We start from the raw sequence: 16029 nt of genomic DNA, 5'->3' as shown, positions 1-16029 counted from the left end.
TGCTCTCTGGGGTCCTCAAAGAGAATGCAACCTCAGTTAATTATTACTCATCCAAAATGCCTTGGTCATCCCTGAGGAGGAGAGACAAGCTGTGTGTGTATGTGTTCTCCACCATTGCCTGTCTTTAGCATCTAAATATCCTCATGCAGGGAAAGACTGAAAGCAAGAGGAGAAGGGGGTGGCAGAGAAAGAGGTGGTCCCATAGCATCACTGGTTCAACAGACATGAATTTGAGCAAACTGTGGGAGATAGTGAAGAACAGGGGAGCCTGGTACGCTGCATTGCATAGGGTTTCAATGAGTTGGACTCGAGTTAGCAACTGAACAACACCACCAGCAAAAGCTAACCCAAGTTTGTAGCATCTCCCTCATCACAATCTTCTAAAAGTCAAAGTATTAAATATTTCCTGCATGAACTCATTTCTTTTCTCTTGAAATACAAAATCATAAATCAACTATGGCTGGTTGGTATGTGTGTTTCTAATTGTGTGTGTGTTCTTTAGAAAAACAAAGCAAGCAAAAACACAGTGCAATCGGCAAACAGTGAAATATTTTCCAATATGAACACATCCATGACTAGTAAATCTGGGCAGACAATCTTGGTTTCCACACATAGACCACATGGGGATGCTGTGTAGCTGAGAAACTCCACAAGTTTCTAGGGCAGAGCAAGCAGACAGAGCTAGTGCCTGGGACGAGGAGGCTTAAGAGAAAGCTTTATTTGGTGTTCTTATCTCTAGAAGACTTACTTGAATAGGCACTGATTTGCAGGCTTGCTGTCCCAGCTGAGAGCCATGTACTTCAACTATGCAGTGCTGAGGAAGCCCTGAGGTTGCAGAAAAAGTGAAGGATATGGAGGTGGGAGGTGACAGGAAAGAGCAACAGAAAAGAGCAACACCTGCCTGAAGAGGAAAGCGAAGGAGCCCTGGGGAAGGGCGTCGGGCATAAAGACAGCCTCGCCTAGACCAGCAGTCCAGCTCACAGGTCATCTAAGAGACTCTGCAGGACAGAGCAGGGTTCCTGGATCAGCGACCTGGAATGAGAGGTACAGATTCCGGGGATCCGGCAGAGGCAATGACATCAGAGCAGTGACGTCACTGCCTCACCTCCAGTCAGAGGAAGGAGGCCCAGAACCCCAGCTCTCAGAGAGCAGAGTTCTAAGCAAGGAGACACCTGCCTGCTCTGCCCTCCTGCCATGGGCTGCGGCCCCGTCTGCTGTGTGGCTCTGTGTCTCCTGGCAGCAGGTGGGTGTTTGCACAGGGGGAACCCGTGTTCCTAGCCTGACTCTGCCTGAATCCAAGGCATCATCAGGTTCTCTCCCACGTTCTTTCTCAGCTCCAGTCTTCTTCCCCCACAGGCCTTGTGGATTCTGGAGTCACCCAAACCCCAAGATACCTGATTAAAGCAAGAGGACAGCGAGGGACCCTGAGATGCTCCCCTGTCTCTGGACACCTCTCTGTGTACTGGTACCAACAGGCCCTGGGCCAGGGACCCCAGTTCCTCGTTCAGTATTACAGGCAGGAAGTGAGCGGAGAAGCACAGCTCCCAGATCGATTCTCAGGAAAACAGTTTGGTGACTTTCACTCTGAGCTGAACTTGACTTCCTTGGAGCTGACGGACTCAGCCGTGTATCTCTGCGCCAGCAGCCAAGACACAGCCCTGCATGATCAGGGGCCTCTGGGACAAAAACACTCCTGCCGCAGCTCAGGAAGTGGCTGTGAGGGTGACAGCCTGCCTGTCAGGCCTACGTAGATCCGGTAGACTCTCCCAGACATTCTTCCTCTGCTGTGTTTTAATCCTTCCAAAGATCATGCTGCTGTTGCTGCTGCTAAGTTGCTTCAGTCGTGTCCAACTCTGTGCGACCCCATAGATGGCAGCCCACCAGGTTCCGCTGTCCCTGGGATTCTCCAGGCAAGTATTATTTTACCCGTTTATACATCTGAGGGGAACTGACTTGTCCACATCTTATATTTCATTACTTTCAGATCAAGCAATTTAATTCAAGCCTGTCCTCATTACTTGCGGTCTTTGTCCCCATAAATCTTTCCCCCACATAGAATAAATCATACACACAAACATACATGCACACACACACACACGTACATGTTTTAAAGCAATTGGCTCACATAGTTGTTAAGACTGGTATGTCCAAAAGCTGCAAGCGGGTCTGGTGCTACTAGAGACTGAGGGGGAGCTGATGTCTAAGTTCAAAAGAAGGACTAATGGTCCAGTGTGAAGGCCATCGGCTGACAATTCTCTCTTACTTGGGGGAGGATCAGCGTTTTCGTCTATTCATCTCTTCACCTGGTTCCATGAAGCCCCCCGACATTGTGGAGGGTCATCTGCTTTACGAATTAAAATGTTAATCTAATCTATTATTAAAACATACCTATTCACATTTTGAAAGTGAAGTCACTCAGTCATGTCTGACTCTTTGTGACCCAATGGACTGTAGCCCACCAGGCTCCTCCATCTGTGGAATTTTCTAGGCAAGAGTACTGGAGTGGGTTGCCATTTCCTTATTCAGCGGATCTTCCTGACCCAGGGATGGAGCCCAGGTCTCCCACATTGAGCCAAAAATATCCCTCTTTGGAGCACCCAGAAAAATAAAGCTAAATATCCATGGCAGAGTCAGGTTGACATATTGTATTAGTCAGGACACCATCTTCCAGGGTTACACAGAAATTTAGCAAGCATGAAGTCCCTGGCAGGTAACAGGACTCTGGATTTCTTGACTCCATTTGCTAATCTCTGCCAGCCTCCTCTAGTGCTTCCTAGGTCTGACAGTAGATATGGACACATTGTGACCTCAAAGCCTATATTTGAGGTCTTCAGATATCACAGGAAAGAGCTTGCTGGTTCCATACATGAGATAAACAGAGCATGTAACCTAGCCTCTGGCGTTTTTACATCAACTTTATTGACTTATGAATTATAGTTAACATTTGAATAATGTGAAGTTTGGGGCCCCTGAACCAGCTTTAACCCTACTGTAAAAGTTTGTTTAAAATTCAGTCAACCCTGTTTACAATGTCCCATCCGCAGATTCAACCAGCCGCAATTGTGCGGTACTGTGAAAAGTGAAAGTGAAACTCACTCAGTCGTGTCTGACTCTTTGCCACCCCTTTATGTCCATGAAACTCTCCAGGCCAGAATACTGGAGTGGGTAGCCTTTCCCTTCTCCAGTGGATCTTCCCAACCCAGGGATCCAAACCAGGTCTCTACCATTGCAGGCAGGTTCTCTACCAGATGAACCACAAGGTCTGTAGTTAGTATCTGTTTATAGTTCCACACAAAACTGGACCCATGTAGTTCAAAAAAGTGTGGTCCAAGGGGTCTGCTGTGTGTACAATAGCGTTCCACACTGTACAGTGAACAGAGGGGTGGTTTGATCAATCCATATGCGCGTGCCCCTGGAACATTCACCTGTAAAGGCAGAACATTTCGTCACCAAAACTTCTCTGAGGCCCCATCCCAGGCCTGTCTCCTTCCCTGACGATCAACAGTATGATTTCTGTTACTGACATTTTGTTTTAAAGTCCTCTTTACCCAGAGCTAAATATTTAAGCGATTGCTCCTGAGAAGTATTACGGTTGAAGAAGTTCTTGAAAGCATGTGAGCACCATATCTATGTCAGGGACTATCCTATCTGGAGATGGGTGGTTTGGAAAATGACCATTCAAAGGTCTTCCCTGCTGCTACAGGCTTTAAGTTTTTTAAAAAAATAATTTATTCACGTTCATAAATTTCTTTTCTCCTGCACACATTGTCTCAAATGATCTTATGATGTTATTTTGACAGCACGTCCTCATCTCCTAGGATATTACTTTGAGGTCCCACTTGATATGCACACAGCAAGGCCTCCTGCTCACACACTAGGTGCTGGGATTGAGCAGGCAACCAGCAACAGCTATTTTGTGAGAGATCATTTCATGTCAGGAGAAGGCTTGCCTTTGATTTGCCCCCAGTTTCCAAGTCAAGGAGCTGAACTGAAAAGTCCCCCTTTCTCAGGGGCCTGGCCTGGGCACTAGTCTCCTGCACTGTGGGTCCCACTGTCTCTTGGACCAGAGACATTCTGAGCACAGGTATGGATCCCGTGGACTTGCCAGGCTCCAACTGAAGGCTTGTTTTTGTGGCTACAACATAGAGCTCCTTGGTTGCTTCTAACCTTAGCTTCAGTGTTTTTGTCTCTGAGGCCCCAGGAACGGTCAGTCACCCAGACCCCAGATGTGCAATCAGGTTCCATGGAAACCAGCTCATCAGGAGGTCACCAGGGTCCTCCACGACCAGGTGCATGATATTCAGGTTCAGAAATTATTGAGAATTTGAAAACCACAGCAGCAGAGCATGACAGCTGGTGCAGGGTCCTTCTAAATGTGAGGTTTGTGCATGTGATACAGTCTAGGGCTCTAGGATATCGGTTACTAAATGGCAGCCACGCTTCACAAGGAAGTACCCCCATGCAATGGATGTCTCAGGTAAAATCGGAGGATTTTTCCTTTACCCCTGGGGTCAGCCATCTCTCCTGACATCCCTCCCCCGTCTGTACTCCTTTGTGCCAACATGTCATCCGTGGTGCTGGGCAACCAGCTTTTCTCCTCAAAGAAAGCTGGGTCACAGGCCTGAGGCGGTTCGGCTTGCGGCTCCCCCACCCCTCAGACTCGAGAAGCACGTGCTCAGGTGGACATGGAGGCTCTGAGCCTGCATTCGACAGGCACCCTGTCAGTCGGTGAACTAATAAGAAAGAGAGCCCGAGGATTCTTCAAGTGTGGATGAGCCTGCCCTAAGATTAGGGAACCAGATCCAGAATCATTGTGGGTGGAAGGACATGAACTGGACTGTTCTCAATGAAACAAAATAGAAACATGAGGGATTATTTGGGCCACGTGAGTCATAAAGGGCAGCAGGAACCCCTGAGGATTTTCCCTGAGATTCAAAACTACAGAAATAATAAACTACAGATCAATAAACTGAATATATGTAATAATGAACAGCTATTTCTGGAATAAAGTGCACATAAAGTTGTGAACAGTTTTATGGAAAGTTTACAACAAATGTAAGGTTATGTTCATTGAGCTGAATGGGTCTCCCTGTTGTGAGCTGTTCAGTGCAGTTCAGTCCCACAGTCGTGTCCGATGCTTTGCCACCCCATGGACTGTAGCACATCAGGCTTTCCTGTCCATCACCAACTCCCGGAGTTTATTCAAACACATGTCCATCGACTGGGTGATGACATCCACTATCTCCTTCTCTGTTGTCCCCTTCTTCCCTCATCTACTATCTTGCCCAGCATCTGGGTCTTTTCAATGGATCAGTTCTTTGCACCAGGTGGCCAAAATATTAGAATTTCAGCTTCAGCATCAGTCTTTCCAGTGAATATTCAGGACTGATTTCTTTTGGATGGACTGCTTGAAACTCCTTACAGTCCAAGGGACTTTCAAGAGTCTTCTTTGACACCACAGTTCAAAAGCATCAATCCTTCGATGCTCAGCTTTATAGTCCAACTCTCAAGTCATACATGGCTATTGGAAAAACCATAGCTTTGACAAGATGGACCATTGTTGGCAAAGTAATGTCTCTGCTTTTCAACATGCTGTCTAGGTCGGTCCCATGTGCACAGTTCACTCAGGTTCATTTCTGATTTGAGCCTGCAGGGGAAGGGGCGTGGCCCCTGAGTGACAGGTTGGCTCCGGGGCCTGGCAGGGACAGTGACATCTCAGAAGGACTCCCTGGAGAGCCCCTCTCCCTCTCATCCACCCTCAGCCCAGAGGGCCCTACGCCCACCCCGCCCCTACCATGAGCCCCTGCCTCCTGGGTTTATGGTCTTCTCTCTCCTGCAGGCAGGTGAGTCCTAGGGGGCAGGGTCCCCTTCGGGGGTCCCAGCACTAAGCTGTCCGCTGTGACTGCAGCATCGGTCCTCCTTCTCCACAGGGGCGGTCCATGCTGGTGTCACTCAGGACCCCAGATTCCAAGTCATGAGGACAGGACGGAGCACGACACTGAAGTGCACTCAGGGTCTGGGTCATGACCCCATGTACTGGTACTGGCAAGGCCTGGGACACCGGCTGAGGCTGATCCATTGCTTAGATGGCCTCCCACCACGGAGCTAGGAGACGTGCCCGATGGCTACAGAGTCTCCAGATCAAGCAAAGAGAACTTCCTTCTCACGCTGGAGTCTGCCAACCTCTCCAGACATCCGTGTACTTCTGTGCCAGCAGTTACTCCACGGCGCTACATGGCCACCTGCTCTCTGTGCAAAAAGACAGGGGGCCCACGTGCAAGCTCCTAGCACTGGGAACCTCACAGTGTTGGGGACCACGGGCCAGCGCTGTGACCCTGGATGTGTGACCTGGACAGGCCTGGATCTGACCCCAGGGAGTCAGAGACACGTGTCCATGATCCATCTCTGTCTTTCCTCTGCATCCTCCCTGGATGCAGTTTGGAATGCATCCAGTTCTGACTAGTTCTGACTCTTCCTCATCAGCCTAAGACCTGCAGAAGGGAAGAATATTAGTAAATCTAGACGCTCTTGTCTCTCCCAGCACCTCATTGCTGTCTGTCTGGAAGTTTCTCCCACAGCCTAGCTCTCAAGTGCTCCCTGCTCTTGCCCACCAGAGGGGCGAGTCTTTCCTCCTTTACTGCCATAGCCTCACTCCCCTGCCCTCTCTGCTCCAGACACACTTTTCTCCCCTCTTCTGGGTCATGTGCATTCCTATGACACAGGGAACTTTGTAACCACGTGTAAGCAGTTGTGTTTGAGCAAGCTCTTAGGGTCATCAAAGAGAAAACAACCTCAGTTAATTAGAAAACATCCAAAATCCCTTGGGAGTCCATTCCCAGGAGGAGAGACAGGCTGAGTGTGTGTGTTCTCCTTCCCTGCCCCTGTTTCTTAGCATCTCAGTTAACCCGGACCAGGTTTCTACCATTTCCCTCAGACAAGTCTTCTCAAACTCAAAATATGCCCTCCATGGTATCTTATTATATCAAAATTTTACAAGTTCATAGGAAATAAATAGGTTAATATACATAAAGCCTCTTCATAAAATGCACCCGCTAGAATTTGGTAATGCTTAATTTAAATATGAAATCTGGAAATATATAGATCTGATTAATCAGGAGGAGGGCTGGAATACAGGTGTCCAGGCTGGCTTCAGTTGAGATCATGAGAGCCCTTATTTCTATTGCCTGTATTACTCCATTTTAGCTAACTGCTGTCATTGGAGTGGTGCAGCAATTGTTTCCTTCTTAGTAGGAATGTCTAATCATACAGTGTGTTACCTCCACAGGCTAAGGCTAGACTTGAAGATCAGCCCTAATTCACCCAGGCTGGGAAGGCAGCAGATAAGAGGTGTGTGTGTGTGAGTGTGTGTGTGTGTGTGTGTGTGTGTGTGTGTGTGTGTAGGGGTAGAAAGTGTGGGGTGTGGGGAATTTGTATTCTTGTTTTAGGTGAAAAGCACAGATCCATGAGACCATTGGCCACTAGGAGGCACTGTGGGCGCATGGTAAGCAGGGTGTGCTGGGAGGGGGTGAGAGTCACCCTGGAGAGGGCAGCTTAGGGGAACCTTGGCTACATGCCTGCATCAGAAAGCAGGTTTGAGTTCCCTGAGTGGTCCAAACACATGGACCCAGCACGGACTCCTCACTACCCAGGGGAGTGGGTACCTACCTGGAGCCTCGGGATGTGCCCAGGGGATCTTCTCCTGGAGCAGCATGGGGAGTGGAGGGTGAGGGATGAGTGTGTCTGGTGAGGGCTGGGTGATGAGTGTCAGGCAGGGACAGGAAGAGAAGAAAAAGCCATGTGATGGGCATATGGGGACCTGGGGACAGTGCTCACCTCACACCCATCCTCTCTGAGGGCTGTCAGGACAGGGGAGGGCATAGATGAGCTAGCCTTGGGTCATGCCAAGTGGTCCAGTGGACAAGGGCAGCCTGCAGAGACACAGAGCAGTGACATCATAGGCAAATGCTCCAATCAGGGAACAGTGGGTTACCACTTTACACCACTCAGGCCAGGAGCCCCGCCCCAAGCCAGCAGCAGTCCTGGGTTCCTGATGCTGCCATGGGCTCCAGGCTCCTCTGCTGTGTGACTCTCTGCCTCCTGGGAGCAGGTGAGTCCTGGACACAGTGCGGGAGCATCTGAGATGTCTTTGCCTCCCTGAATTAGGAGCCTGGCGATGAGGGCTGCAGCAGGAGGCTTCCTTGTGATCTGCCCTCAGCTTCCTTCTGTCTCCTCCCCAACAGGCCTGGTGGATTCTGAAGTTACCCAGACCCCCAAGTACCTGATCAAATCAAGAAAATAACAAGTGATGCTGAGATGTTCCCCTGATACTGGACACCTCTCTGTGTACTGGTACCAACAGGCCCTGGGCCAGAGCCCCCAGTTCCCTGTTCAGTATTATGATGGGGAAATTTATTAAAAAGGAAACAGATCGATTATCAGGAAAACAGTTCAGTGATGCTGCTTCTGAGCTGAACTTGACTTCCTTGGAGCTGACAGACTCAGCCGTGTATCTCTGTGCCAGCAGCCAAGACACAGCCGTGCATGATCAGGTGCTTCTGGGATAAAAACACTCCTGCCCCAGCTCAGGAAGTGGTGCCCGTGTGTCAGCTGCCAGCCTGCCAAGCCCAGTCTCAGGTAGAGCAATAGACTTCCCCAGACATTTACATCTTGGAATGTATTAATGCTCACTAAAGTCATCAAAATAAGTATTATTTTAAATGTTTGTACATCTGAAGGGTTGTGAGTTGCCCAGATCTCATACTTCATGGTGTTACAGCTAGCATTCTGGCGCAAGTTTGTTCTCAACATCCGTGGTCCCTTTGCTCATGGAACCGTCTCTGTACAAGCAAATTACATATATCTGTTGTGTTGTGTGTAACAAGATACAGTTTGGGGCTCTATGATATGAACTGTTACTCAGTGAAAGACAGCCACACTTCACAGAAGGTATTCTCATGTGAAAATGTCTCAAAAAAACCAGAGCAATTTTCGTTTACCCTGGCGTCTGTACCTCCCTCCATGTCCTTCCTACATCTGTATTCCTTTGTGCCAAAATGTCATCCTGTGCTGGGCACCCAGCTTATCTCCACCTAGAAAGGTGGGTCACCAGCCTGAGGGGGCTCTGCTTGCTCCCTCCCCCCAATACGGGAATCACCGGCTGTGTGAACATGAAGGAGCTGTACCTGCGTTTGACCGGTGGACCTTCTGTCAGTGAATTGATTAGAAACAGACCAAACAAATACCTCAAACGTTGATGAACCTGCGATGAGGTTGGGAGCAGAAACCTGGAGAAACTTGGTGGGTGGAGGGACAGGTTCAGGACTGCGGTCAATGTTGCAGAAAGGGAGCCTTGAAGTGCTCTTGGGACACAGATCATAAAGGGCAGGCCGAGGTGATAAGGATTCCCCAGGATTCAAAACTGCAGAAAACTGTTGATAAATACAAGCAATATACATGTTAATGAAGACTTATCTCTGGACTAGAATATACAAATCGTTTAATCACTTTAATATTTATGGAAAAAATCGTTAATATTTACAGAAAGGTTACAGCACCCTATGAGACTTGTGTCTGTTGATCGGGATGGTGGTCCGTGTTGTGAACTGTTCACTGAGGTTCATTTCTGATTTGAGCCTCTGGGAGAAGGGGCGTGGGCCCTGCGTGACAGGTTGGCTCCGGGGCCTGGCAGGGACAGTGACATCTCAGAAGGACTCCCTGGAGAGCCCCTCTCCCTCTCATCCACACTCAGCCCAGAGGGCCCTCCGCCCGCCCCACCCCCGCCATGAGCCCCTGCCTCCTGGGCTGTGTGGTCTTCTGTCTCCTGCAGGCAGGTGAGTCCTGGGGAGCAGGGTTCCCTTCGGGGTGCCAGCACTAAGCCTCTGCACTGTGACGGCAGCATCAGCCCTCCTTCTCCGCAGGAGCGGTCCATGCTGGTGTCACTCAGGACCCCGGATTCCAGGTGGTGAGGACAGGACAGAGGGCGACAGTGACATGTACTCAGGATCTGGATCATAACTCTATGTACTGGTACCAACAAGACCTGGGACCCGGGCTGAGGCTGATCCATTACTCAGCTGGCCTCCCACCACGGAGAAAGGAGATGTGCCCGACGGGTACAGAGTCTCCAGACCAAGCAGAGAGAACATCCCTCTTACGCTGGAGTCCGCCAGTCACTCCCAGACATCCGTGTACTTCTGTGCCAGCAGTTACTCCACGGAGCTGCACGGCCACCTCCTCTCTGTGGAAAAAGACGGATGAGGGCCCCGTGCAGGCTCCCAGCACCTGGAGCCTCAGGGCTTTGCAGACCACGTGCCTGCAGTGTGACCCTGGGTGTGTGGACTCGGTTGGCCTGAGCTTCAGTCCTGGGCCTCAGGGCCATGTGTCCTCCATTGATCTCTGTCTTTCCTCTGCATCCTCCCTGTGAACCAGGAAGATGCTTCCCCAGCTCTGACTCCTACTCATCACCTGAGCCTGAGACCTAGGAGGAAGGTTGTTGGTAAATTAGATACATCTAGACACTCTTGTATCACCTCAGGCAGCTTATTTCTGTCTTTCTGGAAGGTTCTCCCCCAGCCTGGCTCTCACCTGGTCTCTGCTCTTGTCCACCTTTCCCAGGCAGGCAGGACATTCCTCTCCCCACCTCCCTGCATCAGCTCCCTGGCCCTCTCTATCACAGCCACAAGCTCCTCCCTTATCTGGCTCAGGTCCCTTCCCAGGTCACAGGGAGGCTTTTAAAGTGGCCACTCCATGTGGTCTGTTTTGAGCAAGATGTATGGAGTCATTGAGGAGAAACAAACTTGAGTTAATTATAAATCATCCAAAAACTCACGTGAGCCCATCTGAAGCAGGACAGATTGTCTTTGTGTGTTCTCCACCCTCCTGCCCTTCAGCATCCTTAGCATGTCCCCTAACCTATGCCAGGTTGGCACCACCTGGCTCCCTCTTCAAAATCTTCTCACAGTCAAAATATATCCTGCATCACCCCATTATTTCATGCTTTTATAACTGCAGAAATAATTGAGTTCACATTCATAAAATTTCATTATAAAATGAACATATTATCTAGAATTTGATAATGCTTAATTTTAAGAGGAAATCTGAAAATATATGCCTCTGATTAATCAGAAGTAGTTATGAAGACATGTTTGCAGGCAGATTCACTTGAGATCCTCTGAGCATTTATTTTATGACATATATTTCTATCTTTAACTAACTACCATCTTGTAGTGGTGGAGAAATTATTTCCTTCTCAGGAAAACGGTCAGATCATACAGTCTTCTACCTCCAGAGGCTAAGAGTGGGTTTGAAGATCAACCGTAATCAGCTAGGCTAGGAAGACAATATAACAGATCTGTGTGTGTGTGTGTGTGTGTGTGTGTGTGTGTGTGTGTGTGTGTGTGTGTGTGCATATAGGGTGGGGGATTTCTGAAACCTTGCTTCAATCAGAGGCTGCAAATCCATGAGACCAGGGACCTTTGGCCACGAGGAGGCACTGTGTTTCCGTGGTGAGCAGGCTGCCCTGGGAGGGGGTGAGAGTCGCCCTGGGGAGGGCAGCTTAAGGGAACCTTGGCTACGTGCCTGCACCTGGGAGCAGGTTTGAGTTCCCTGAGTGGTCCTGGGACACACGGAGCCAGCACAGACTCCTCTCTGCTCAGTGAAGTGGGGCCGCGCCTGGAGCTTCAGGATGTGCCCAGGGGCCCATCCCCTGGAGCAGCATGGGGAGGGGAGGGTGAGAAGTTTGTGCATCTGGTGAGGGCGGGGTGATGAGTGTCAGGCAGGGTCAGACAGAGCAGAACAAGAGTGTGTGGACACATGGGACCAGGGGACGAAGCTCACCTCACATCCGTCCTTGCTGAGGGCTGTCAGGTCAGGGAATGTCATAGAGGCGCCAGCCCTGGGTCCTGCCAAGGGGTCCAGGGGACAAGGGCAGCCTGCAGAGACACAGAGCAGTGATGTCATAGGCAAATGCTCCAATCAGGGAACAGGAGGGTCAGCACTTTACACCACTCACCCCAGGAGCCCCGGCCCCAGCCAGCAGCAGTCCTGGGTTCCTGATGCTGCCATGGGCTCCAGACTCCTCTGCTGTGTGACTCTCTGCCTCCTGGGAGCAGGTGAGGCCTGGACACAGTGTGGAAGCATCTGAGATGTCTTTGCCTCCCTGAGATAGAGGTGAAGAGGACTGCAGGAGGAGGCTTCCCTGTGCTCTGCCCTCAGCTTCCTTCTGTCCCCTTCCCAACAGGCCTGGTGGATTCTGGAGTCATCCAGACCCCCAAATACCTGATCAAATCAAGAAAGCAGCAAGGGACTCTGAGATGTTCCCTTGAGTCTGGACACCGCTATGTATCCTGGTACCAACAGGCCCTGGGCCAGAGCCCCCAGTTCCTTGTTCAGTATTTCAATAGGGAAGTGAATGAGAAAGGAAACATGCCAGATTGATTCTCAGGTGAACAGTTCAGTGATTCTTGCTCTCAGATGAACCTGAGCTCCTTGGAGCTGACAGACTCAGCCGTGTATCTCTGTGCCAGCAGCCAAGACACAGCCCTGCATGATCAGGTGCCTCTGGGACAAAAACACTCCTGCCCCAGCTCAGGAAGTGGTTGTAGGGTGTGGACTGCCAGCCAGCGAGACCCAGGCACTGGTAGAGTGGACAGCATTTCCCAGACATTCTTTCTGATATGTTTTAATGCTCACAAAGATTTTGCAAGATAAGTCTTATTTTTTCTGCTTATTTATCTTAGGGGAAGTGACCTGTCCAGATCTCATATTACTTAACTGTTAGATCAAGGAATCCTACTCGAGTCCGACCTTATCACTGGTGGTCCTCACCACCCCCCCAACTGACCCTTGCAGGAATGATGCGTCATCCAGACCTGTGATGTGTGGTGGTGCTCCGGGGAAACCAACACATCAGGAGGTCACCACAGGTCCACAGTCACGTAACCAGGAATAGCTACATAATTTTTAGGGTCCCTGCTTTCAAATACCACTGAGAATCTGCAGAGAGCAGAGCACTGCAGCATGTGTGAGGCCTGCTATGTGTGGAATGATGCACAACAAGATAAGAGTATGAGGAGCTCTATGATATTGTTACTCAGTTAATGCAATCCCCACTTCACAAGGAGGCATTCCCATGGAATGGATTCTCACGTATAATCAGAGCACTCTTCGTTTAACCTGGAGCCTGCCACCTCTCCCTGCATCCCTCCCACATATACCTTCCTCTGTCATCTGCTGGTGTGTGTGAGTGTTTAGTCATTCAGTTGTGTTTGACTCTTTGTGACCCATGGATGTAGCCAGTCAGGCTCCTCTGTCCATGGGATTCTCCAGGCAAGCATGGTGGAGTGGGTAGCCATGTCCTCCTCCAGGGGATCCTCCCAACCCAGGGATCAAAACTGGGTGTCTTATGTCTCCTGCATTGGCAGGCAGGTTCCTTGCCACTCTCACAATCTGAGAGAAGCCCAGGTCATCCGTGGTGCTGGGCAACTGGCTTCTCTCCACAAAGAAAGCGAGCCCCAAGCTTGAGCTGGTTCTGCTTGCTGCTCCCCCTCCCACTTCAGACACTGCAAGCACTGCGTGCAGTGAACAGGATGGGAATGTAGATGCGTCTGGCAGGTGACCCGGCTGTTGGTGAAGTGATAAGAAATAGAGCCAAGGGTTCCTCATGTGTGGGTAAGTCTGACCTGTGGTTGGGGAACCAGATGCCAAAGAATCATTGCAGGTAGAAGGACCCCAACAGGACCGTGGTTAATTAACGAAAGTAGAAACGGACACTTTCCCAGGTGGCAGTAGTGGTAAAGACCCCAAGGGCCACTGCGGAGATGTAAGAGATTTGGGTTCGACCCCTGAGTTTGGAAGAGCCCCTGGAGGAGGAAATGACAACCCATTGCAGGATTCTTGCGTGGAGAATCCCACGGACAGAGGGGCCTGGTGGGCTACAGTCCACAGGTTGCAAAGAGCCAGACACGGCTGAGCAACTAACACTAACACTTAGACACTTCAAGGCGTATTTGGGATTCATGAGCCATAAAGCGCAGCAGGAAGCCCAGAAGACTTCCGTGAGGTTCAACATTCCAGAAATATGCAGGAAAATGTGACATATGTGAGAATGAAGAGTTATCTCTAGAAAAAGTACGTAAGTTGCAAACTGTTTACAGAAATATTACAACAACTTGTGAGGCTGATGCCCATTGGGCCGGACGGAACCCCTGTTTTGAACTGTTCACTCAGGTTCATGTCTGATTTGAGCCTCTGGGGAAGGGGTGTGGCCCCTGAGTGACAGGTTGGCTCCGGGGCCTGGCAGGGACAGTGACATCTCAGAAGGACTCCCTGGAGAGCCCCTCTCCCTCTCATACACACTCACCCAGAGAGCCCTCTTCCCGCCCCGCCCCCGCCATGAGCCCCTGCGTCCTGGGCTGTGTGGTCTTCTGTCTCCTGCAGGCAGGTGAGTCCTGGGGGCGGGGTCGTCTTGGGGGTCCCAGCACTAAGCCTGTCTGCTGTGACTGGAACATCGGCCCTCCTTCTCCACAGGGGCGGTCCATGCTGGTGTCACTCAGGACCTCAGAATCCAGGTCATGAGGACAGGATAGAACATGACACTGAAATGTACTCAGGACTTTACGGGTGGCTCAGATGATAAAGCATCTGCCTACAATGGGGGAGACCCGGGTTCAATCCCTGGGTCAGGAAGATCCTCTGGAGAAGTAAATGGCAAACCACTCCAGTACACTTGACTGGAAAATCCCATGAACGGAGGAGTGTGGTAGGCTACAGTCCATGAGGTCGCAAAGAGTTGGACACCACTGAGTGACTTCGTTCTGGGTCATAGCTATATGTACTGGTACCACAAGACCTGGGACCCGGGCTGAGGCTGATCCATTACTCAGCTGGGCCTCCCACCACGGAGAAAGGAGATGTGCCCAATGGGTACAGAGTCTCCAGATCAAGCACAGGGGACTTCCCTCTCACGCTGGAGTCCTCCAAGTGCTCCCAGACACCTGTGTACTTCTGCGCCAGCGGTTACTCCACGGCCCTGCATGGCCACCTCCTCTCTGGGCAATAAGACAGATGAGGGCCCCGTGCAGGCTCCCAGCATCAGAAGCCTCAGAGTTTGCAGACCACGTGCCTGCAGTGTGACCCTGGGTGTGCGGACTCGGTTGGCCTGAGCTTCAGTCCTGGGCCTCAGGGCCATGTGTCCTCCATTGATCTCTGTCTTTCCTCTGCATCCTCCCTGTGAACCAGGAAGATGCTTCCCCAGCTCTGACTCCTACTCATTACCTGAGCCTGAGACCTAGGAGGAAAGTTTGTTGGTAAATTAGACACATCTAGACACTCTTGTCTCACCTCAGGCAGCTCATTTCTGTCTTTCTGGAGGTTCTCCCCAAGCCTGGCTCTCACCTGGTCTCGGCTCTTGTCCACCTTTCCCAGGCAGGCAGGACATTCCTCTCCCCACGTCCCTGCATCAGCTCCCTGGCCCTCTCTACCACAGCCACAAGCTCCCCCCTCATCTGGCTCAGGTCTATTCCCAAGTCACATGGAGGCTTTTAAAGTGGCCACTCCATGTGGTCTGTTTTAAGCAAGATGTATGGAGTCATCAAAGAGAAGCAAACTTGAGTCAATTATAAATCAACCAAAAACTCACGTGAGCCCATCTGAAGGAGGAAAGACTTTGTGTGTTCTCGACACACAACCCCCTGCCCCCCAACATCCTTAGCATCTCACCTAACCTATGCCAGGTTGGTACCACCTAGCACCTTTATCAAAATCTTCTGAAAGTCAAAATATATCCTACATTGCCCCCCTTATATCATGATTTTAGAAGTGCAGAAATAATTGAGTCCAGATTTATAAAACTTCTTTATAAAAAGTATTATGTAGAATTTCATAATGCTTAATTTAAATAAGAACTCTGAAAATATATGCCTCAGATTAATAAGAAGTAGTTTTAAATACATGTTTGCAGGCTAATTCACTTGAGATCCTCTGAGTATTTATTTTATGATCATATATTTCCATCTATAGCTAACTGCCATC

General features: G+C 50.1%; 1 pseudogene and 1 gene segment (V, D, J or C); both read left to right on the top strand.

The window, feature by feature from the left end:
- On the top strand, positions 1160–1751 carry LOC108635829. The segment is given in 2 exon segments: positions 1160–1243; positions 1357–1751. Coding segments are annotated over 2 exon segments (444 nt in total).
- Positions 9752–10257, top strand: LOC102179934 (annotated as a pseudogene).

Source organism: Capra hircus, chromosome 4 (genome assembly GCF_001704415.2).
Source record: "Capra hircus breed San Clemente chromosome 4, ASM170441v1, whole genome shotgun sequence".
Lineage (NCBI taxonomy): Eukaryota > Metazoa > Chordata > Mammalia > Artiodactyla > Bovidae > Capra > Capra hircus.
The sequence above is the reverse complement of the archived record's forward strand: the minus strand, read 5'-3'. Positions and strand labels throughout refer to the sequence as shown.